Source organism: Mustela nigripes, chromosome 2 (genome assembly GCF_022355385.1).
Source record: "Mustela nigripes isolate SB6536 chromosome 2, MUSNIG.SB6536, whole genome shotgun sequence".
Taxonomy (NCBI): Eukaryota; Metazoa; Chordata; class Mammalia; order Carnivora; family Mustelidae; genus Mustela; species Mustela nigripes.
This window is the reverse complement of record NC_081558.1, coordinates 25,162,119-25,184,002: the sequence shown is the minus strand read 5'-3', so window position 1 is coordinate 25,184,002 and position 21,884 is coordinate 25,162,119. Positions and strand designations below refer to the sequence as shown.

At 37.4% G+C, this 21,884-nt stretch overlaps 2 protein-coding genes across 12 annotated transcripts in view; one reads left to right on the top strand and one right to left on the bottom strand.

Annotated features, from left to right (window-relative positions):
* The window catches only part of TASOR (transcription activation suppressor), a 51,616-nt gene extending 37,975 nt beyond the window's left edge, over positions 1-13,641 (top strand). The window contains exons 17-24 of one of the 4 annotated variants that reach the window (XM_059389986.1): positions 793-852; positions 4,467-5,278; positions 8,243-8,365; positions 9,086-9,245; positions 9,663-9,771; positions 11,276-11,454; positions 11,628-11,792; positions 12,897-13,641. In XM_059389986.1, coding sequence (XP_059245969.1) covers positions 793-852; positions 4,467-5,278; positions 8,243-8,365; positions 9,086-9,245; positions 9,663-9,771; positions 11,276-11,454; positions 11,628-11,792; positions 12,897-13,429 — 2,141 coding nt within the window. In that variant the 3' untranslated portion in view covers positions 13,430-13,641. Of the gene's footprint in view, positions 1-792; positions 853-4,343; positions 5,279-8,242; positions 8,366-9,085; positions 9,246-9,662; positions 9,772-11,275; positions 11,455-11,627; positions 11,793-12,619 lie in introns of all 4 variants that reach the window. The other 3 variants (XM_059389985.1, XM_059389984.1, XM_059389983.1) reach the window with 3 other exon arrangements.
* An 82-nt stretch (positions 13,642-13,723) lies between these two features.
* The window catches only part of CCDC66 (coiled-coil domain containing 66), a 67,500-nt gene continuing 59,339 nt past the window's right edge, over positions 13,724-21,884 (bottom strand). For all 8 annotated transcript variants that reach the window (XM_059389987.1, XM_059389988.1, XM_059389994.1 and 5 more), the window contains 5 exons: positions 18,567-19,051; positions 17,950-17,990; positions 16,591-16,829; positions 16,245-16,369; positions 13,724-14,926 (listed from right to left, as the gene is read on the bottom strand). In XM_059389987.1, coding sequence (XP_059245970.1) covers positions 14,840-14,926; positions 16,245-16,369; positions 16,591-16,829; positions 17,950-17,990; positions 18,567-19,051 — 977 coding nt within the window. In that variant the 3' untranslated portion in view covers positions 13,724-14,839. The remainder of the gene's footprint in view (positions 14,927-16,244; positions 16,370-16,590; positions 16,830-17,949; positions 17,991-18,566; positions 19,052-21,884) is intronic.

The window sequence follows — 21,884 nt, the reverse complement described above, 5'->3', positions numbered from 1 at the left end:
AAAACTTAGATCATCATAGAGATTACCCTGAAGTGATCAAATGCAGAAGTCCCTAGAAAGCTTATTGGACCATGGGGCAAGACTAGGTTAATGTTGAAAGATCATTTTACAGTATTCTAATTTCTCTGTGTAGACACATAAACACACACACACACACATATACATACTCTTAATATTCTAAGTTCTTACCTTTGTTAGCTAAGCATTTTTGGAAATATTCCCAGGGCACATCTTTTCCATTCCTAGTCCTTTAAAAAGAAAAAAACAAAAATAAAAACAAACAAAACCCAACTTTTTGCTAAAAAGTTAGACTGGCTTGTGACCTAGAAGCTACTGAGACCTCCAAGAACTCAGAAGAATTTCTAAAACTTGAAGAATTACCATGGGCTTCAGCACCATTCTCTACTTAGTATCTTACCAGAAGGGCAAGAGCTCTAGAAGTGATGGTAGAGAAGTGACTGGTACTGAAGAGCTGGAGATGTTGGCTTGAATGGGAGAACACAGTAAAAAAGTAGTCAATACAAGTCATTATCCTAACCATTCTTCATTTAGGTAGCTTTGTAATTGATGTTCAGAGCCATTTGAAGGCGCAACATCTAGATGTTGATATTCCATCATCATCTGAATGGAAAGGGAAGCAACTTCTTTCTCTGAATGACCCTTCTGGATTGTTTTAGGCAGAAGATGTAATACTTGGATTTGTTAGCATTTGGGTTTGTCGGAAAGGTGCTTAATATAGGTATCACATATATCTGAAAAGAGTCTACAAATCTAATGGATGCTTTCCCTCAGGAGGGAATGCAAGAAGCCCAGAAGACCAGCTGGGGAAACATGGTGAGAAACAAACACCAGGTGAGAAGCCTCCCCTTGCTTTTCCTCCCGATGTGCCCTTCAGAATTGCTCCTGGCATTTCTGGTTCTCTATCAGTAGGGCACCATTTTGAGTTCTGTTATTACAGAAAATTTGGACAACATCATTATTTGCATTTAAAATCTTTGATTTGTATCAAATATTCTTCTACAAAGAATGTGTTTAAGAGGTCACTGAGTATTCGGAGATTAAGTTTTCTTCACTGTAGTGATTCTGTCTGATACGATGTCTTGGGAAGATGGGAATTTTTTTCTTAATCCATTTCTGTAGAATACCCTATGTAAAACAGTCTTCAAGTTTCTTTAGAGTTTAAAAAACAAAAGGATTGAGGCCCGTTATCTTCTAGGTTCATTATTCCTAATCTTGAATTTTTGACCCAATTCTTCTGATTATTTAAGTAAAGTAGTGTAAATAAGAGATTAGGAAACTTTGGGATTTCAGAAAGTTACAGATGTTGCTGATTAGCCAGTTGCTGTTGGTTCTTAGAAGACCTTTTCTTTTGTCTGAGTTCAGTCCATTCAGCATCTCTGCAGATAGTCATAGGCATTGTTTTCTTGCTTAGAGTTTGGTGGTAGGCCTTTTTTGTTTGTTTCAATTTCATTATATCTTATTCTTTCTGAAATCGTAAGTGGTAATGGGTTTTTTTCCTTAATTTGAAGGAAAGCTAAGTGGCATAGTTTTAGTTGATCTTTATGGTTTTCCTCTCCATAGAGTTTTTTTTTTAAAAAGACTGAATGCTTTTCTTTAAGAAAATCTTTTGTCTCCTCCTAGGAAAAATGACCCAAAAAAGCAAAACAGGAACAAAAGATATAAGACATACAGGAAAGTGCATAAATCTTTAGTACACAGCTCAATGGGTTTTTACTTTTATATAGACTCATATTACAACTGCCCAAATCAAAATTTAGAACATTTCCAACACCCCCAGGTTTTCTTCTTTAGTCTTCCAGTAGGTACTCCCCCTGACCCAGCTGTAAGCACTAATCTAATTTTGTTTGTTTGTTTTACCATAGATTAGTTTTACCTGTTCTTAAATTTAAGGTAAATGGAACCTACAATGTCTTGTTTTGTTTTTGGCTGTTTCACTCAACATTATCCCTGGGATTCACCTATTTTCTGTCAGTAATCCTTTCTCATTAGAAGCAGCCAGGTATCTTGTTTATGCTTCAACTTGCGCCATTGGCATCTGCAGTCCTCTTTTATTTGTCATACCATCTTTATATTTTGTGATGGAAAATGTAAATATGTAAATGATGCTGCCTTAGAGAACTCATTATTCCCCTTTCAGAGTCAAAGTACTGCAATGCTTGAATGACAATCACTAGAAAACATGTATTATTGTTATTGACATGTGTTTCCTTTAGTTCATTACTGAGAAGACATTTTTAAAGATAAAGTCAGTTCTAGTGATTAGAATCTTATAGGGGAAGTTTGTGCAAAATAGAATTAGATGATGGTACTTTTTTAAAAGATTTTTTTTGCTTTTTTAAAAGAGATTTAAACTTTTTTAATGGAGGAAAATTCCCTACATGGATTTAAGCTTAATTCAGCTTTAAAAAAAAAAAATTCCCTTTATCATAGCCCTTCAGGCATAAGCTTATTGGTCTGAACTACAGCTATATGTCTTGGGAGCAGGTATTTCATTTGAAATAATACATAATTGGAAGTTTAAAAATTATAGGTGGTATTCCCCAACCTCTTTGTTTTACAAGGTACAGTTTAAATGTTTTTATATAAATAAATCAGACATCTGATATGGTACTCAAGAAGAAGTGGAAAAGTATCTCAAAAAGTAAAATACCTCAAAAAGTCTTGCAGCCCTGTCCTAGACACTTAGTTTCATTGCATGGATCAACCTCTGTTAGAAATTTCTTATGTATCCTTCCGGACATTTTGTTTGTGCACTAAACCCCACGTTACAGATTTAAGAAGGATGTTCTGTATTCTGGATTTATTTTATGGAACTTGAATTTCTGCTTTAACAGTTTCATAAGTTTTTTGGGTTTGTTTGGGGTTTTTTTTTAAACTTTTTTTTTTTTTAAAGATTTTATTTATTTATTTGACAGAGAGAGAATCACAAGTAGGCAGAGAGGCAGCAGAGAGAGAAGGGGAAGCAGGCTCCCCTCTGAGCAGAGAGCCCAATGTGGGGCATGATCCCAGATCATGACCTAAGCCGAAGGCAGAGGCCCAACCCACTGAGCCACCCAGGCGCCCCTCAGTTTCACAAGTTTTTAATTCTTACATTGGATATTTTGCTCCCTTACCCTTCTTCCACCTACAGACCTGTTGTGGTCTTACTTGCCAGCAGACCTTTGCAGTAGTTAACGGGTGTAGTGGTTCATGGCAACTACCAGGGTTGGTGGAGAAATGTCACAAGCTGGCTGCTTCTGAGGCTGTTAAGAGCTTTAGAAAAGTGTGAGTGTGAGGAAAACCTAAACTGAATTTGTGTGGAGAGGGTATGTTGCCACATGTGGGTGCAAACTTGAATAAGGAATTCGCTGTATCCTCAAAGTACCATAGTTCTAAAAACTGTACTTATACCTGCAACTTCCTGATATAGAGGTACCATTTCATAGACTACAACAGCGATTTGTTAGGAAATATTGGCCAAGATTTAAGAAGAATTAATTAAAAAAAATAAAACTTTATAATATCTGGGCAAAGATCACAAACTTTTTTCTTTTCCTAAAATACTATAAATTGCTGTTAAACATATTTTCCCCTTGTCTTTTAAAAAGGGACTTAGGGTATGTGTTTTGAAATACAGTTTAAAAAACATAATATGGGGGTACCTGGGTGGCTCAGTCATTAAGCGTCTACCTTCGGCTCAGGTCATAATCCCAGCGTCCTAGAACTGAGCCCTGCTCAGCAGGGAGCTTCTCCCTCTCCCACTCCCCCTGTTTGTGTTCCCTTTCTTGCTGTGTGTCTCTCTGTCAAGTAAATAAATAAAATCTTTAAAATAAAAAAATTTAAAATATGTTTGAATTACAGTCTCTGGGGAAAAAGTATAATCTGTAGATGGAGCTAGCTGTCAAAAGTCAGAGTGTTACGGTTCCATTAACACCAGGTAGCTGAATGACCTTCTCTTCTCGAGATCTCAGGAGTGTTACTGTTAATGCAGATATGAAATATGTTTTTTTCCATATTACTGAACCCTCCCCCTCAACAGATCTGGGAAGCAGAAATTAGCAAACAATTTGTATTGATGCCAGATTTGCACATGTTTCAACACTTCAAAAGAAATCAAAGAAAATAACATCCAGACTTGTTACTCTAGCTACTGAAATGCAAAGACCAGCCATAAGTAGAGCACATAGAAAATGAAGCTCATACCATCATTTGAGATATTTATTCTACCTTCCAGTGTAGAGTTTTAAATACATACTTTGATCTGACATTCCTATTTATGAGTTTGTGTTTTCAGATGTTATTTTTTGGGATTGCTCTTATAATAATGAACTCTTCCTATATAGGTATGAAATCACCAGAAGAACAAGTGGTGTATCTGCCACCACAGGAGGCCTTTCCTAACGACCCCCGGGTAATAAGTAGACAGAGAAGTTCTGATTACCAGTTTCCATCCTCTCCATTTACAGACACACTAAAGGGCACCACTGAGGATGACGTGTTGACAGGTCAGGTGGTGACAGTGGAGGAGCAGTGTGTGCCAGCAGCAGAGCCGCCCACAATGAGTGAAACCACAGAGAGGACAGTGTTAGGAGAGTACAATCTCTTTTCTAGGAAGATAGAAGAGATTTTGAAGCAAAAGAATGTTTCATATGTCAGTAGAATTTCCACACCTATTTTTTCAACACAAGAGAAGATGAAACGGCTTTCTGAGTTCATATATTCTAAGACTTCCAAAGCTGGTGTACAGGAGTTTGTAGATGGCTTGCATGAGAAACTAAATACTATTATTATCAAAGCATCGGCCAAGGGTCGGAATTTGCCACCAGTCAGTCCCAATGATTCTGGTAGTAAGATAGCATTGAATCCTCTGGGAAAGCCTGTCCTACCAGTTTCCTCAAGTGACTTCAACAATAAACAGCTCCTTGAGCCACTTTGTAGTGATACTTTGAAAGACACCAACTCCATTGAGCAGCATTCCTCTTCAGCTTTGGGTTTAACTGAAGTAGAAGTGAACCAGCCATACCATGCCACAGAGCTGATGGTGACTTCTGATCATACTGTACCTGGTGATACTGCCCGGGAACCGGTAGAAAAAGAAACAACAAAATCGCCCAGTGATGTAAACATTTCTGCCCAGCCAGCTCTTTCAAATTTTATAAGCCAGTTAGAACCTGAAGTATTTAACAGTTTGGTTAAAATCATGAAAGATGTCCAGAAAAATACTGTGAAATTTTATATTCATGAAGAAGAAGAGAGTGTGCTCTGTAAAGAAATAAAGGTAACTAAATGAGAAGGTAATAATGGGAATGCTATATAAACTTGTCTTACTGGGTCTGATCTCTATAAAGTGGAGGGGGATTTTTTTGTTTTTAAATGTTGACCATATATTTTCATAATTTAAAACAGTGGAATAAGACTAGTAAGTTCAATTAAATGTAGAACCTCTAAGTATCTTAGAATCTTGTTTTATCATGATTTTATAGACCATTTGTATATACACTGCAAATACCTTTAAACTGTTGCTTCGAAGATTTTAAATGTTTCTTACCTGAGTTTTTAACTAGAAAGATACAGAGAGGTAGAAGAAGCTGTTAGTGTTTATTTCTTGGGGGTGGGGGAGGGTTTATCAGTCAAATAGAAAAAAACTGCCCAGGGATGACCTAATGGTGATATATATATAGTCTCTTGGCATTTCCTGATACCCTGATCATGTCAGGGTTCCCTACAGCCTTTTTGATCAAAAACCATGATGATACTCAAAGACTCCCCAATCATGAAAAATTCCTCAATGCAAGGTATATTTTTTTCTACTGAAGCTACAGAGTAAGACTAGTCTTTCAAGTATTTGATTTTTAAAAATAAATGCATGTATTTGTATGTGTAGATACAGACATAAAATTTATAACAGGTAAATTATGACACAAAGGAATAGCTGTATCAGTATTTAATGTTAACAGTATTTACTAAACTCTAGGATTTTAATCCCTTCAGGAAATGATACAGGTTTTAAAATAAATGCCTGTTCCCATTTATGGAATTAACTTATCATGACAAGTTCCTGCTTGTTTTGTTAGAGGAAGCAGAAAGTACTATAAATAAATGCCTTTATAGCTGAGAGTGGCCCAGAATCTGTGCTGCTATGTTCTGAGCCTTTGTCAGTTTGGGAGTGTAAAGTTTTTTCCGGCGAGATAAACACAACACCAGGCACAGTGGGTGCAAGGCAAGATTTATTAAAAACGCTCCCCGGCGAAGTTTCAGGGCTCAGGAGAAGGGGAGCCAGGAAAGTTGCGCCGGGAGGAGGTGGGCACCCTCGGGCGAGGTTCCGCGACTCTGGAAAGCAGAGTGGCGGAAGTCGTGCCCAAGGCAGGGAGGAGGGGGCTTTTAAGGGGTCTTGGGGAAAGCTCAGGGGTCTTTTGGCAAGTTTCCCTTATTTGGATATCCCGCCGCTCATCGGGATCCCATTGGTCCACAGGAGCCCGGGGCGGGGGTCTCAGATTCCTGCTTGGGCCTTTGTTCTCCTGTCCCAGCTCAGGTCTTGTGGCGGGAACTTTCGCCATCTTTGGTAGCCCTTCCTGCCAGCCCAACAGGGAGTTTCTTTGGTGTCAACATGTTTCATGTAGAGTGCCCTTGAGAACATGGAGAACATGGAAATGAAGGAGGTAGAAGAGTGCTCAGTGTGCCTTCTTTCCTGCTAATTCCCTGTGATTTCTTAGGAGGCTGAAATCAGATGTATAGGAGTTTTCTTGGTTGCATTTTGCCCTGTATTATTGAATATAGAGCTGCTTAACTTTTTCTATCCCCAGCAGCATGTTCAAGTGTAGTATTGGTGGGGAGGGGAAATAGCTGTGTGTTGGGGGTTCTAGTTGAGAGGACAGAGTGGATCCAGTCCCCCACTGTGCTCAGCATCATCCCATCTTCCTCACCGCATTAATTTATACACTAATTGTATCACACAGAAAATGCACTGCCTTATGATGGTGCATATATTTCATTCTGCCATAGAATAAATCTTGGTTTTGTTACTATGTAGGAGAGAAGGATGCTGTGTGTTTTACAAATCAGATCAGAACTTTCTTTTAATCAATATCCATTAGAAAATATCAAGCAAAAATGTTAAAATAGAGTAAAAATATATTAATAAAATTTTAAGCATCTAGAATAAGTCCAACGGACTTACTATAGGAGTTCAGTGGTCTCATTTAAAATGAATTCGCAGTTAAATCTTCTTAATGTAAAAAGACCAAAAATTACAAGCTGGCCCGTAATTTACTTTCTCATTACCAGTCTGTAAGCTGTTCTGAGATCTGCCCAGAAGCTGTAGAGGTTAGATCAAAATCTAATAATGTAGAACATGCTGCTTCAGTTCAGGGCTACACAGAAATATCCTCTTTGAGGTGATGCTTGTAGACCGTTCTTGATAGAGCAACAGACTCTTTGTGAGGCAAGCTGGGTTTAGACTTAATGGCTGTCTAACCAGCCTTGCCAACCTTGAGAAAATGAATCTGCTCCCGTTATCTGTGAAACAAGGAATGTGACCTTTAGGACCCTGCAGTATACTTCAGATTTCAGGATTCTACCAGCAACCAAAGAGCAAAGGAAACTGCCTATACCACTCACTCTGTGTCCTTTGAAAGGTAGTCCCATGTCACCAGCATGGAGGGAGGTATTAGGTGGGAGGGTCTATTTTATTTGAAGGTGTGACTCTGACAGACATGGCTAAATAGTTCGTGAATGCCATACTGAAGCGCTGTATGAATGACTTTGGGATTGTTGTGAATTAAATGATTCCAGTAGTCCAAAAAGTGCTTTGCAAGGGAAGGTGTACTATACTGGTAACCTTGCTGCAAATAACCAAGGGCTTCCCTTGAAAGAAGAGGAAAATGAAATGAGAGAGTGGTTAATGATTGGGCTCTGGGTTGCCCAGAATAAATGATGGAACTGGGTTAAGAACCTGGGCTAATCCATTGTTCTTACGGTTCTTTTTGTACCCACCACTGGCATTTACTTCACTTTGATTGCATAGCACTGTAACATTGTGACCGTGGCATGGCCATTTAGGCTCAAATCTATAGATTCTGTAAGAAGAATGGAACTGATGATCTCTAAGGTCCATAGTATAAGGTCATCACTACTAGTGGCCATTTCTAAGTGACTACTTATCAGTTGATCTTGCATTTCTGGTGTTGAGTGGATATTTGCAAAAAAAGGCTTTTAATGTTGATTTAGTTTTTCTCTTTAACAGGAATATCTTATCAAATTGGGCAATACAGAATGTCATCCAGAACAGTTTTTGGAAAGAAGATCAAAATTAGATAAACTATTGATTATTATTCAGAATGAAGACATTGCAGGTTTCATTCACAAGGTAGACTCTTAAGTCAAATTCACTACTATTTTGGTTATAAAAGTTCCCTTATTTTAAAATCTTACTGTCTTCGAGGCTAAACTTTGTTTTTAAAATATCCTTATAACGTCTAAAAGAGGTAGAACTTCAAGTTTGGGAGATTTAGGGCTTGAGATGTAAACGATCCATCTGTGAATCAGCTTGTGATCACGTTTGCACCCTTGCAAAATTTTAAATTGCGTCACATCACAGACCCTGTCACTCATCAGGACTAAGAGTATTGACTCCTTGAATGTCAGTGAGTGCATTGACTCTGTATTGCCTTCATTTGTATGTCCCAGGTAAAACCTGTTTGTACCCTCCCTTTGCCAGACCATTTCCCCTTTACATTGCATTTGGAGGTACCCATACAGTCTTGGGAACCTGTTTCAAGTCCTTCTGCCCTTTAAAGGCTTTCCTGACTGCATGGGCTCTTGCTGTCCTCTGAATTCTGACTGCAGTCATAGGGCCAGACAGGTTGGCCTTCATTATTCTGTTGCCAGGTCTATTGTAGGTCCCTTTTTGTCAGAATGTTCTGTTCATGGTATGTACCCAGGACAGAAATGTTGGTTTATGTCTTTGGATATGTTGGGAATATTTTTGTATTTTGTTAGACTTCTCTTGTAGGTTACTTCACACTTGAGTCTTACCATTTCATTCTCTTATGTCCTTATTTCTGTTTTTGTTTTGGGGTTTAAATAGGTACCTGGCTTGGTGACTTTAAAGAAGCTCTCTTGCGTTAGTTTTGCTGGTGTTGATAGTCTGGATGATGTTAAAAATCATACATATAATGAATTATTTGTATCTGGAGGTTTCATTGTGTCTGATGAATCCATTCTAAATCCGGAAGTTATTACAATTGGTAAGATTTATGCTTTATTTGGAGTATGAACTTTGTCCCTTCTAGGTTTTTTTCTCATAAATGACTCATGCTTTTAAATGTATTGTTATCTCTGATTGGCAAAATGGATGAGTACATTACCATCATTTTATTACCTCAAATTTCTTTCCTTGTCTCTTAGTCACTGCACATTTCCTCTAAATCTGATATAAAGCAAGTCTGTCTGCACCGGTTGCATTTGGATCCGTTCTGCTTTGTTATTGTTACTAGCATGTTTCTGTTACATAGATGTTCTTAAATCTAAGAGTATATATAGATGTCTGTCTCCCTTTGAGGGTAAAATACTACATAGGGAAGTAGATATTTCTATATAGTATCTTACATAATTGATTGAGTGACTTTTATTGAATTTAAAATAAACTTCATTATCTCTAACAGAGAACCTTAAAAATTTTTTGACATTCCTTGAAGAACTTAGTACTCCAGAAGGAAAATGGCAATGGAAAGTCCACTGTAAATTCCAGAAAAAACTGAAGGAATTGGGCAGGTAAGAGTTGATATAAATAGGGGTGCCTGGGTGGCTCAGGGGATAAGGCCTCTGCTTTTGGCTCAGGTCATGATCTCAGGGTCCTGGGATAGAGCCCAGCATGGGGCTCCCTGCTTGGCAGGGAGGCTGCTTCCCCCTTCCTCTCTGACGGCTGCTCTGCCTGCTTGTGATCTCCATGTCAAATAAATAATTAAAATCTTTAAAGAAAAAAGGGAGAGTTGGACAATAACTACATAATTGTTGATGTCAACATTGTGTTCATTTTTCTGTGTTTATAGCAGTTTTCCCAGATGTCCTTAGCCAGTCATAAGGGGGAATGTAGTTATTTTTCTAGCCTATTTGGAAATAGTATTCTTATTTAGGTAGAAGTTTGCTAAAGTTGAAGTCCATTAGGTATATAGGTAAAATTGGTTTAATCTTTGCCACTTGAGGGCTTTTAGAATTAAAAAAAAAAAAAAAAAAAACAGCACTCAATTTTTTTTTTTTTTAACCAAACTATATATGCCAACTAGATTAGGCTCTCTCCCAATGGAGAACTACCTTAGGCAGCTAATCTATTTACACATATACTGAGACATTAATCCCAACATGATAAGGGGATTTGTGATTAGGACATTTATTTATGTAAGTAGTTGATTTCCCCAGTGATTCTTGTATTACTAATCCACTTGAAAGGCTCCACAAATTATTCTATAATAAGATGGATTTTGGATCTTCTTAAATATCTATATATCTTAGAGTGTCTATATAGTATATTTACATATTTAAGGATCTAAGAGACTCTCTAGTTAAGAATTGTTTTACATTCTGTCAACCAGCATTTTTGAAACTTAATGGGAAAACATTTTTCTTCTAATACCCTAATACTTTCTATGGAACACTTAGGGAAATTAAGGTTTAAATGATTGACAAGTATTTAACTTTTTATAGTAATTCACCTCTTAAAAACTTGTTTTATCTTCAAATTATGTGAAAATAGGCATTGGAAGAGCCTTTACTTTTGTGTAATGGATAACAGTAAGCAGATGATAATGAGGCCCAAAGGTGTGACTGGTGCAAAGTTAGTACCCTCATCTTGCTGACAACAGTAGTTTCTACCAATTGTTGCCTTGTGCTTGGAGGTGTACAAATAGTTTCGAGCCATGTATTTTTTTGAAGGAAAGGTTTTTTGTTTTGGTCCTCCTATGCCCTTTGTTCACATTCTAAATTAGTAAAGCTAAAGGGGAAAGTATTGTTATTCAGTAGGTACAATGAGATTGTAGTATAAAGCTGAACAGCTGGCTCTCAGGCTTTGCAAAGAAAGCCCCTGGATGTCAGCATGGGTTGTACAATTCCTGCTCCCCTCCCTCTCCTAGGAAACACCCGTCCATCAGGCAGTGAACTAAAGCAGTGCAGTTGTCACTGGTTGCCTCTATTGAGAAATTATGGTTTTAATTTGAAGCAAAAACATCCATACTAAATTTTAGAAATGCAGATCCAGATATTGAACTACTTACTTCCACAGATTGAATGCTAAAGCTCTAAGTCTACTGACACTTCTGAATGTCTATCAAAAGAAACATCTGGTTGAAATTTTGTCATACCACAATTGTGATTCACAAACTCGAAATGCTCCAGAATTGGACTGCCTTATCAGACTTCAGGCTCAAAACATACAGCAACGACACATAGTCTTTCTAACAGGTAAAAAGTGCCGTCTTAATAAGCTTTTTATTATGAATGTAGGAATGTGGACGGAAGGGTACTGTTGCCAGTGGTGGGTGTTAAGTACTTTCGTGGGGGTGGCATCATCGTCTGTCTGTCCCACGTAGGTTTTCACGTTTTATACCCGAACCTTTTTATTTTTTTCATTTTAGAAAAGAATATCAAGATGGTCTCCAGTTATACAGATAATGGAATAGTGGTTGCGAGTACTGAAGACTTTATGCAAAACTTTAAAAATCTTGTGGGCTATCACAACTCAATCACAGAAGAAAACCTTCCACTGCTTGGTGCTAATGAGACTCTTGAGTCACAGTCAGGTAACTTTTCAGTAGTCTTACTTTTCTTTAAGGCAGACAGAAAAAGAGGAATGGTTTTGTGTTGTTTTCATAGAACAAAATGCCTGCTTTGAAACTACTCGCCCTCTGTGTAAACAGCTTCAGGGGAAGTGTTTCAAGCCACTTAGCCACTAAGCCGTTCTTAGCGTACACAAAACCTCATTTATTATACTATAGTCAATAAAAGCTCTTAGTATGCTGGATACTACTAGAGTAGGCATTTTCTCTTTTGAGGGTATGTAAACTTTATTGGCTGTTGTCAACAGAGGGATTTTTTGTTTTGTTTTGTTTTCAAGGATTTTATTTATTTGACAGATCATAAGTAGCCAGAGAGGCAGGCAGAGAGAGAGAGGAGGAAGCAGGCTCCCTGCTGAGCAGAGAGCCCGATTCGGGGCTCGATCCCAGGACCCCGAGATCGTGACCTGAGCTGAAGACAGAGGCTTAAATTACTGAGCCACCCAGGCACCCAGAGGGGTTGTTTTTTTGTTTTTGTTTTTGTTTTTTAAAAAGGACACCAGATAATGGGGAATTTAGCATTGGGCTACCGAATCTCCCCAGATGTATACAGGAACTTAAGTACAAGGTAGTAGGAATATATCCATAGCTTTAGTGTTCTGTGAGATGGCCTCTGCTTTGCTTCTAGGTTCTGTGTTAAATGAAAGATGTACGTACTTTATTTTTGATGAAAAGCAGAGATGATCAAACATTTGCTAGAACTAACCAGTTTAGTCATAATCCAGTGAAGCTAGATGTCAAAATTTTTATTTTTTATTTGTCTTGTCAAATACTGAATTACCGTATAACTTTAGATGCTGTTTTGACATTAACCCCTTTGGAGCTGGGAGTTGGGATTTCCCAACATTAAACGTGAACACATTTCGCAGAAGCTTTTAGCATCGGATTATCTGGACATTCACACCTAGTGTGAGTGTTGTGACTAAGTGAACTTGTGGCAGAAGACCAAGCTTTAAGGGATTGTGGACTTGCAGACCCTGACGCATTATATTGTGTGAGTAGTGTATAATTTTAAAACTTAAACAAATTGTGTATTTCAATAGAGGAGGACTTTTTGTTTTTTAAATGTAGCTCTTTTAGAAAACGATGAAAAGGATGAAGAGGATATGTCTCTGGATTCAGGGGATGAAATCTCACAAATAGAAGTATGCAGCAATTTTCATTCAGAAATATTGGCGAAAGAGACCAAAGGATCACGTGGAACAGATCAAAATAAGAATATTCAAATTGAGTTGCAATCGTCTCTTGACGTGCAAAAAAGTTTATTAGAAGATAAGACTTATCAAATTGATTCTGAAGAAAGAGCTGCTGTTGCTATAGTATGCTCTGAAGGAGAGAACAGCAATGCAACTGAACAAGATTCATATAGCAACTTTCAGGTTTATCACAGTCAATTAAATATGTCCCATCAGTTTAGTCATTTTAATGTTCTTACTCATCAGACATTTTTGGGGACACCATATGCCCTTTCATCAAGTCAGTCTCAAGAAAGTGAAAATTACTTTTTATCTGCTTATACTCAAAGCTTGGATAGAGATAAATCTCCATCTCCATTAAGTTGGGGAAAAAGTGATTCATCCAGGCCTTTTTCAAAAGAGAAATAGTCACTTTTTTTTTTTTTTTTTTTTTTTTGGAAATAGGTTGTTATGGACTTTATCTGTTTCTTATAAGTGAATTAACAATTTATATTTCATTCTCTAAACAAAGGTTTCTTGTCCTTCCTCAATGTTTTTTTTTTTCCTCTTATTTAAATCATGATGGCCTGTAACAGTTGAAGCATCTGAAAACTGAAATAAATATATATATTTTTAACATATATTGTACTTGAATTATCTCATGTTGGCACTTTTTAAGTTCTACATTTATAAGTTACCTATACCTGGGCTTCAAATTGAAGCCTGTTTTATATATATAAAATCAGATAATTTGCAAAAGGATAGTCAACAATGGCTTTTCTTCTCCCCATCAGATGATACCAATTACTTTTGCTAAAATGATGTACCAATCAACTATTGTATTTATTTTAAGCTTTTGTATAGTATTTTATACAGGTATAAGCCAGTGATATCAACAGATACTTATTGGATTTTGGTTCAATACCTCAAGATTGATCTAACAGTGAATGCAGTTTCAATTTAGATGATAAACTATGTATATAAGTATAATTTAGGACATAATACCATGCAGCATTATTTTTATCTTTAGGCTTAGTCATGTAAAAATTGCCTTTTGCTAAAATTTTGGATCAACCTCTTATTCGAGGTGTTTGATCATTACAGTTTTCAGTGCTTATTAGTATGGTCCTAGACGTAACCAAATTCAATCCCATACTTCCAAAAGATAGGCTTCTGTTGGAAGAACTTTGTTACAGATTTTTAAATTAGTAGTGTTAGAGAAATTTAAGTATATTTTTGAGGGGGTAAAAACTTAAGTACTTTACTAAAAATAACTTAATATTCACAGATAAAGTATAAGATGATCAATTTTAAAACCATATCTGTTCCTGATAACTGCCTGCATTAGAAATGCAAACTTGTAAAATGTTTTTGTAAAGTCCTAAAACCAGGAATTAGAGGGAAAAAACGGAGCTATTTTAGTTAAAGTTGGGATGTGTTAAGTCAGACCTTCCTTTGGCCCCTCAGAAGAACTTGGGAGAGTTCTAACCTCTTAAATCTTTTTGTAGAACAAAATACCTAAGTGGTATTCCAATAATAAGCTACATAAGTATAGAAGAACGTGGTCTGTGAACAGGTCAGAAACCTGTCTTAAGGTAAGTAGAAAGTGTTTAAATACCTAGATTGTGATAGAGCAAAAAAATGTTTTTTTACTAAGCTTTACAAAAATCTGTTTTATTGTAAAAAATATATATATATACACACACAGCGTTGTACTACATAATGTACAAGTTTGAAATAAGCATTTATAAAATCTAGGTTATTTGGAAAATACAGTAATGCAATGAACACATTTTATAATTTAGAAGCAACAAATGTGAAGGATTTGATTTTCTACATTTAAAACGAAGAATTAAAATTCTCTTCTTGATTTGCAGCTAAAGGCATGAGATTAGTTTCCAACTCCCTTTGCTTCTGGAGAAGGCCCTGAAATCACATTGATATGTTAGTAAGGTGTGCAGCAGACTTGCAAATTACTCCTATTTTACATCTCTGCCCTTCTAATCCAGAATTATATTTACATTACTTTGAGAACCTGTAATTAATTCAGTTACTTGGCTATAGCTTAAGCTTTATCTTTGTCATGTTAAATTTTAACCACTCAAAAAACCTACATCAGACTTTCTCACTTGGATATTGTGTAGCTACCATATATGTGTAAGATTATGTTTTTCCGCATAAAAACCAATAGGGATGATTTTTCCAAGTCTGCATAACTATGGAGCTGAAATCCCCTTAAAGGCTCTTAAAATGGTAATGAGACACACTGAAGGAGTCTCCCAACATCCAGTGTTTATCTTGACTGCACTGACGTTCGTGGCTTAGACAAGGCCCTGCTGAAATTAAGATGTGGCTACTATACAGGTGGGTCACTACGTACATGGTCTATATTCCTGCCTCTTGACCTCACAACTTTTACCTCTATTAAGAAAAGTGCCTTGTCACTTTAAAGGAAAATTTAAAAGATTTACTGCTTGTTACATAATCTATATGTAACCATTTAAAGGACCAAAAGTACATAATTGTTACTATGATTTTCTAGCTCTATGTGAACAAATTGGGAAAGCAACGCGTGAATCAACAATTTGAAATGCAAGAGGCATATATGTAAATGACTGGACATGGAAAAGGGCACTCCTGAAGTGGCAATTTATTTTTCCTAAGATCAGGGATCGGTATTTAAAGGCCAGCTGATAAAGGTTATATACACTTAAATATTGAATGTTACTAGATTTTATTCTTGCCTGAGCAAGCTAATGAGAAATGACAATAACTGACCTGGGAGGAGATGTAGTCTGATGGGTAAGGTTAAGGTTATGTTTATACTTTCACACCGAATTTTATTATTATTCTTTGGGACTTGCAAATATTCTGTTCTGAACACTGCCAACACATTCAATTAAAAACGTGAACTGATTACTTACTAAGAATCCATTAAAGGATAATTGTGTATTTTCTGTCTTGGGTTTTAGGGCTTATTAATTCATGACTAGTACCTTTAAACATGTATGCTTTCTTTCCTTCAATAAAATTGTCTTAATATTAGAACTGTCTCACGATTTCATACTGGAGTATTGTGATGTGAATCAAATTGAAGGAAATAACTTTTTAACTGGGATGTGGTAAAAGTCCCATATAATCATGTAACTAATTAAGCCTTTAAATTCGCCCTTCTGATACACAGTCCTCCATTAGCCATAAATAGAAAAGTTACATTCACACTTGGTGAAAAAGCTCCTCCTACCTGTCTCAGTTCTGACAGTCCCTTAAGGATTGCTTGCTGTCGGTCCCTGTTTTTCACCAAGTTAGGATTAAGAAGTGGGTCCCTGACATCAGCATCAAAGAGCTGCCGTTGTTCTTGGTCACAGGCTGCAGACAGATGAAAGTGGTAGGTTAAATACATCTCTAGTATGATACTCCCTATACTATACTATGTCTAAGGATTCATTAATAAACTTTTAGTAATGGACCCCAAAATAGAAATTCTACCCCTCCGAAGGGCAAGAAAATTAGTTTGGATTCTGAATTTTAGTTTGGATTTTGAATTTAGTGTTGGGGGGAAGGAGGGAAGGATACTTATGTTTACTTACCGTGTGGATTTTGGTACTGAAGATCGTGGGTTAAAGGCCTAGACAGTGGTGCATCTGGATCAAGGTAATAAATCTCATTGGTTCGGACATAGGGGATAAAATGGGACCGTTCAGGAAGTCCAGGTGATGTTTCTGTTTGACTGTCTTCTAAGATCAGATTTTGTCTTTCAAAATTACTGTTTTTTAGAGTTTGTTGTGTTCTGTTTTTCACCACTGGAACTGGTGGTGGTGACTGAGACCTGTTTTTTCCCCCCCAAAAAAGCACAATTAAGGACTAAGAAGCTTTAATGCAAATTATGTATTTGAGCATATCTACTCTTCAATCACATTTCAATTCAGTCTACACGTAACCCCTTTGGAACACTAGGAAGACAAATGAGTTATATGATCCTTTTCCTAAAATGGCAAGAGAATAGGATGACTTTTTACTTGGCAAGGATATACAGAGGAAAATGAGGATCAACACTAGCCGGGCTGATTTAAGACTAGTGTTTCTTTGGGGCGCCTGGGTGGCTCAGTGGGTTAAAGCCTCTGCCTTCAGCTCAGGTCATGATCCCAGGTCCTGGGAGGGAGCCCCACGTCGGGCTCTCTGCTCAGCGGGGAGCCTGCTTCCTCCTTTCTCTCTCTGCCTGCCTCTGTGCCTACTTGTGATCTTTGTGTGTCAAATTAATAAATAAAATCTTAAAAAAAAAGACTAGTGTTTCTTTGATAATTCACCATAAAACAATATACTTACCATGTGAACCAAACTTCCTGTTACAGCCACATTCTGACACAACTCTAAACTACCTGGTTCATGCACAAAAGCATAAAATAAAATTTCTAACCATCTAAATCTCCTGTTGTAGCTGAATTTCTCATTATCCCTCCTGGTCATTTCTTCATAACCTCCTCAATCCAAGCAGAAGGTATGTTCCACTTGTGACAGAACTGGAAAGTCAAAACTTTTATTTTTTAAAAAGATTTAGAGACAGAGTCCCAAGCACACTCTGTGCTAAGCACAGAGCCTGACGTGGGTCTCCATCCATGACCACAACCTCATGAAACCAAGAGTCAGTCACTTAACTGACTGAGCCAGCCAGGTGCCCCAAGTCAAAATTATGTTAGCTAAGCTTGCCAGATTTACATTCCTACCTAGATAGTTAGGCCCAGTCCAAATTGGACCTTCAAATTTTAGGTAAAATGTCAGCCACATTTCCCTTAAACCTGTATTTCTCACCTCTAAGTTCCTACACGTTACTGGTTTCTGACTTCATATATATACAAGCTTTGATTTTACCTATATTCTGAGCAAATATTTTGTACTCTTGTCCCACACAGCACTAAGTAACTATGGAATCAATCCAGTCCATAGCGTACCTTTCCTTGCTGAAAGAATTAATTTTCAGAGGCTCTTCTTCCTAAAGGGTAGAAAAATGCAGACAGAGTAGCAGTACTGCTGTATGTCCCACAAATATTTCTTAAAATTTGAGATAATCTGAGGAGGATAACTGAATAACAGATATTGGATAATGGGACAGATTTTATATTTTTCCAATCACAGAACCAATGCAGTAATTCCTGACCTTGTAAAATTATCCTGTCTATATGAACTACAAACAAGAATTCTGAATGGCTATTAAAACAATGAACAGCATTCATCTATACAAGGTTAAATTGTCAAGTTTTTCTGTAAAGGACCAGATAGTAAACACTTTCAGCTTTGTGGGCCATGTGGTGATCTCTTACAACTACTCTAAGCCAGACACAATTTATAAAAGAATGAGCATTTTTATAAAACTTGATTTACAAAAGCAGCAGCATGATGGATTTGCGCACAGGCCACAGTCTGACAACCCCTAGTATAAACCAAGTATGTTTCTTAAATTCTTGCTCAGATACAGAGCCACCTTGTCAAAATATACATGTGGGGAACTGTTTTCAATCTAGAAACATCAATACATACTTTAAAAATATTTTTAAGACAAAAATTTTACCTTTTTGATTAGATGCCACCTGAACCTTGGCTCAGTTTCTTGAGATGAAGGAAGAACTGGTGAAGTGCCTCTATTTTGAGAGAGATGTCCAGGACTATTTCTTTCTACCAAATTAAGCAGTTCCATCTGCCTTCTTACTTTTTTTTCTTCTCTCTGCTTTTGAAGCTGTTTGGGGTACTTTTCTGATGCTGGAATATACCTTTTGAGTGGTTTGTTTATATTCCAATCAGGCCTTTTAGGACATTTCCTCATAAGTGCTTTCTCTGTCCTTGCAAGCTCGTTACACTGATCATCACACCAACTGTTTTCTTTTTCTAGATTGGCTCCTTTAACCTGATTTATTAGTTCTTCTTTGTCCTTCTTAGTGTTAAACTGTTCATTAAATTCTGCAGGAATCTCAGGAGATGAACAGTTTAGAATTTCCCTCTCTATTACTGTTCCACAGAATGATTTTGCATTGGTGAATGCTCCTGTATTTAAGTCATCTAAAGAAAAATTTCAGAGGATTAATTTTTAATTGTTATAAAATACAGAATTTACTGCTTTATTTTTTTCAAAGGCATTATAGTTTTGTGGGGTTCCCCCCAAAAATTCTGTATAATTAAACAACTTCTATTCTCCCTGCCGGCTTCTGGCAAACAGCATTCTACTTTGTTTCTATGATTTGACTGTATTAAGTACCTCATACGAGTAGAATCATACAGTATTTGTCTTTTAATGACAGGCTTATTTCGTATTAGTATAATGTCCTTGAAGTTCACCCTGTATTCGTACAGCATGTGTCATAATTCCTCCCTTTATAAGGCTGAGTAATACACCATCGTAGGTGTATATCACACTTCGTTTATCCATTCATCTTTCAAGGGACAACATTTGGATTGCTTCTACCTTTTAGTTACTGTGACTAATGTTGCTATGCACACTGGTGTCCAAATATCTCTTCTCACTTTCCAGCTCTTTTGAGTATATACCCAGAACGGGAATATAATATGCTAATTATATTTTTGAATTTTTTTTTTAAGATTTTTTGTTTATTTATTTGACAGACAGATTACAAGTAGGCAGAGAGGGAGATGGAGAGGACAAGCAGGCTCCCTGCTGAGCAGAGAGCCCAATGCAGGGCTCGATCCCAGGACCCTGGGATCACGACCCAAGCAGAAGGCAGAGGTTTTAACCCACTGAGCCACCCAGGCATCCCTATTTTTGAATTTTTTGAGGAAATGCTTTATGTTTCCTATAGTGACTACTGTATTTTGTGTTACCAAAGCGCACAAGGGTTCTAAATCTTACATTAAACCATTTTTAAGTGTACCGTTCACCGTATCAGACAAACCCACAGTACTCCACAATTTTGACGCTTTCATTTACCCCAAACAGAAACCCTACATCCACTAAGTAGTAACTCCACATTCCACCCTCCCTCCCCACCTCTCTACCTTCCATTTCTATGAATTTGTCCACCCCACTCTCAATTCCTCCCACAAGTGAAGCTATAGGGTATTTGTGTTTCTTGGCACTCCTGCTGAACACAGACCCACATTATTTACTCAGCAAGGTGCCTTGGTCATCCATGCCATAAAGTGTTTCACAACTTAAGAAGGTTCAGTCTTTTGTGGAGCCCAATGCCAGGCTTGAACTCACAACCCTGAGATCACGACTTCCGGTAAGATTGAGTTAGACACTTAGCCATCCAGACTCCCCCAGATGATTTGTTCTCAACATCACATAATACAGACCATTTTTTATTTTTATTTTTTTATTTTTTTTAAAGATTTTATCCATTTATTTGACAGACAGAGATCACGAATAGGCAGAGAGGCAGGCGGAGAGAGAGGGGGAAGCAGGCTCTCAGCTGAGCAGAGAGCCCGATGCGGGGCTCAATCCCAGAACCCTGAGATCATGACCCGAGCCGAAGGCAGAGGCCTTAACCCACTGAGCCACCCAGGTGCCCCCAGACCATTTTTTAAAAGAAACTTTTCACAAGACTGTCCTGGATTTCACTTAGAATATACAAAAGCCATATAGTATAGAATATCATCTTGTATATCTAAGAGTATTTCCTTCTCAGCAAAAGTCATATCAGTGGTAACTGACAAAAAAAGTGAGATACTAAGTTCTTTTTCATAACTTGGCTTGAAATTAAAGTACATAAATATACAGGATCTGGAAAATATCCTTCCACTGTCTAAAGTACTGGGAAAATGTCTCTTATACCTCCCTTCTTGGAGTCAAATTTTTAAGGAAATGTTGTTGATGAAAAGTCATGTGTTTTTTTGTACTTTTAGATCCATATGACTCATATACCATTATATTCTGCCTGCAGACCATAGCTAAATCACATAAAACACTGGAAAAGTTTACGCAAAAAAGACTTCTGAAATTTTCTTCTTACATGTTTACGGATGTATTCAGCTGTAACAGCTGTGAAACCAGTTGAACAGTTTTACAAAATTTCAAAATCTTTGACTCATGATTAAAATTTTTTCTTAAAGATTTTATTTATTTGACAGAGAGACATCCCAAGTAGGCAGAGAGGGAGAGAGAGAGAGAGGGAGGAGGAAGCAGGCTCCCTGCCTAGCAGAGAGCCCGATGCGGGACTTGATCCCAGGACCGAGATCACGACCTGAGCTGGAGGCAGAGGCCTAACCCACTGAGCCACCCAGGCAGCCCCCCATGATTAAAATTTTAAATACACAATTAGCTAAGGAAAAAAGGTCTTGCTACACATTAAAAATTAATAATCCATTTATTGCTCTCTTATCCTGGACACTTACCAGGTTTGTTATTCCAGAATGGAGATGCTGTAGGCCCAATCCCTAGTAAGGCTGCCTAGCCTGCATCATTCTAATACTGGATATCTTCTTTTGCCATTCTATACCCATTTAACGCCTTTTTCTACCATGACTCACTGCCCTGGCAAGCTAAACTGGTATGAACCGTTACCAATGGGTTCTTGGATCCTTCAACTTCAGTCAAGAGGGGTTCACTGGCAGATTAAAGGGAGGAAAGCAAATGAAGTCAGGATATTTATTCCACTGGCTCATTCCCTGTATTGACCTGAGGCTGACTCTGTCCCTTTACCAAAGGTCACTGTTCCCCTCAAAGCTACCTCTAACACAACTTTTGCCTTCTAGGTTCTGGTAATCAGCTCAGTTGCTACTAGCACCGAAGTCATGAATTCTCTCTGATTCCCTCACACCGAGTTTTTTTGGAAATGGTCCCTTTCTACATAAAGCATCCTGAGTTACTCTATTTTGAACCTGACTGATTAAATTCTCTTATTTAGAGCCACTCAGTGATAATACACATAACTTCACT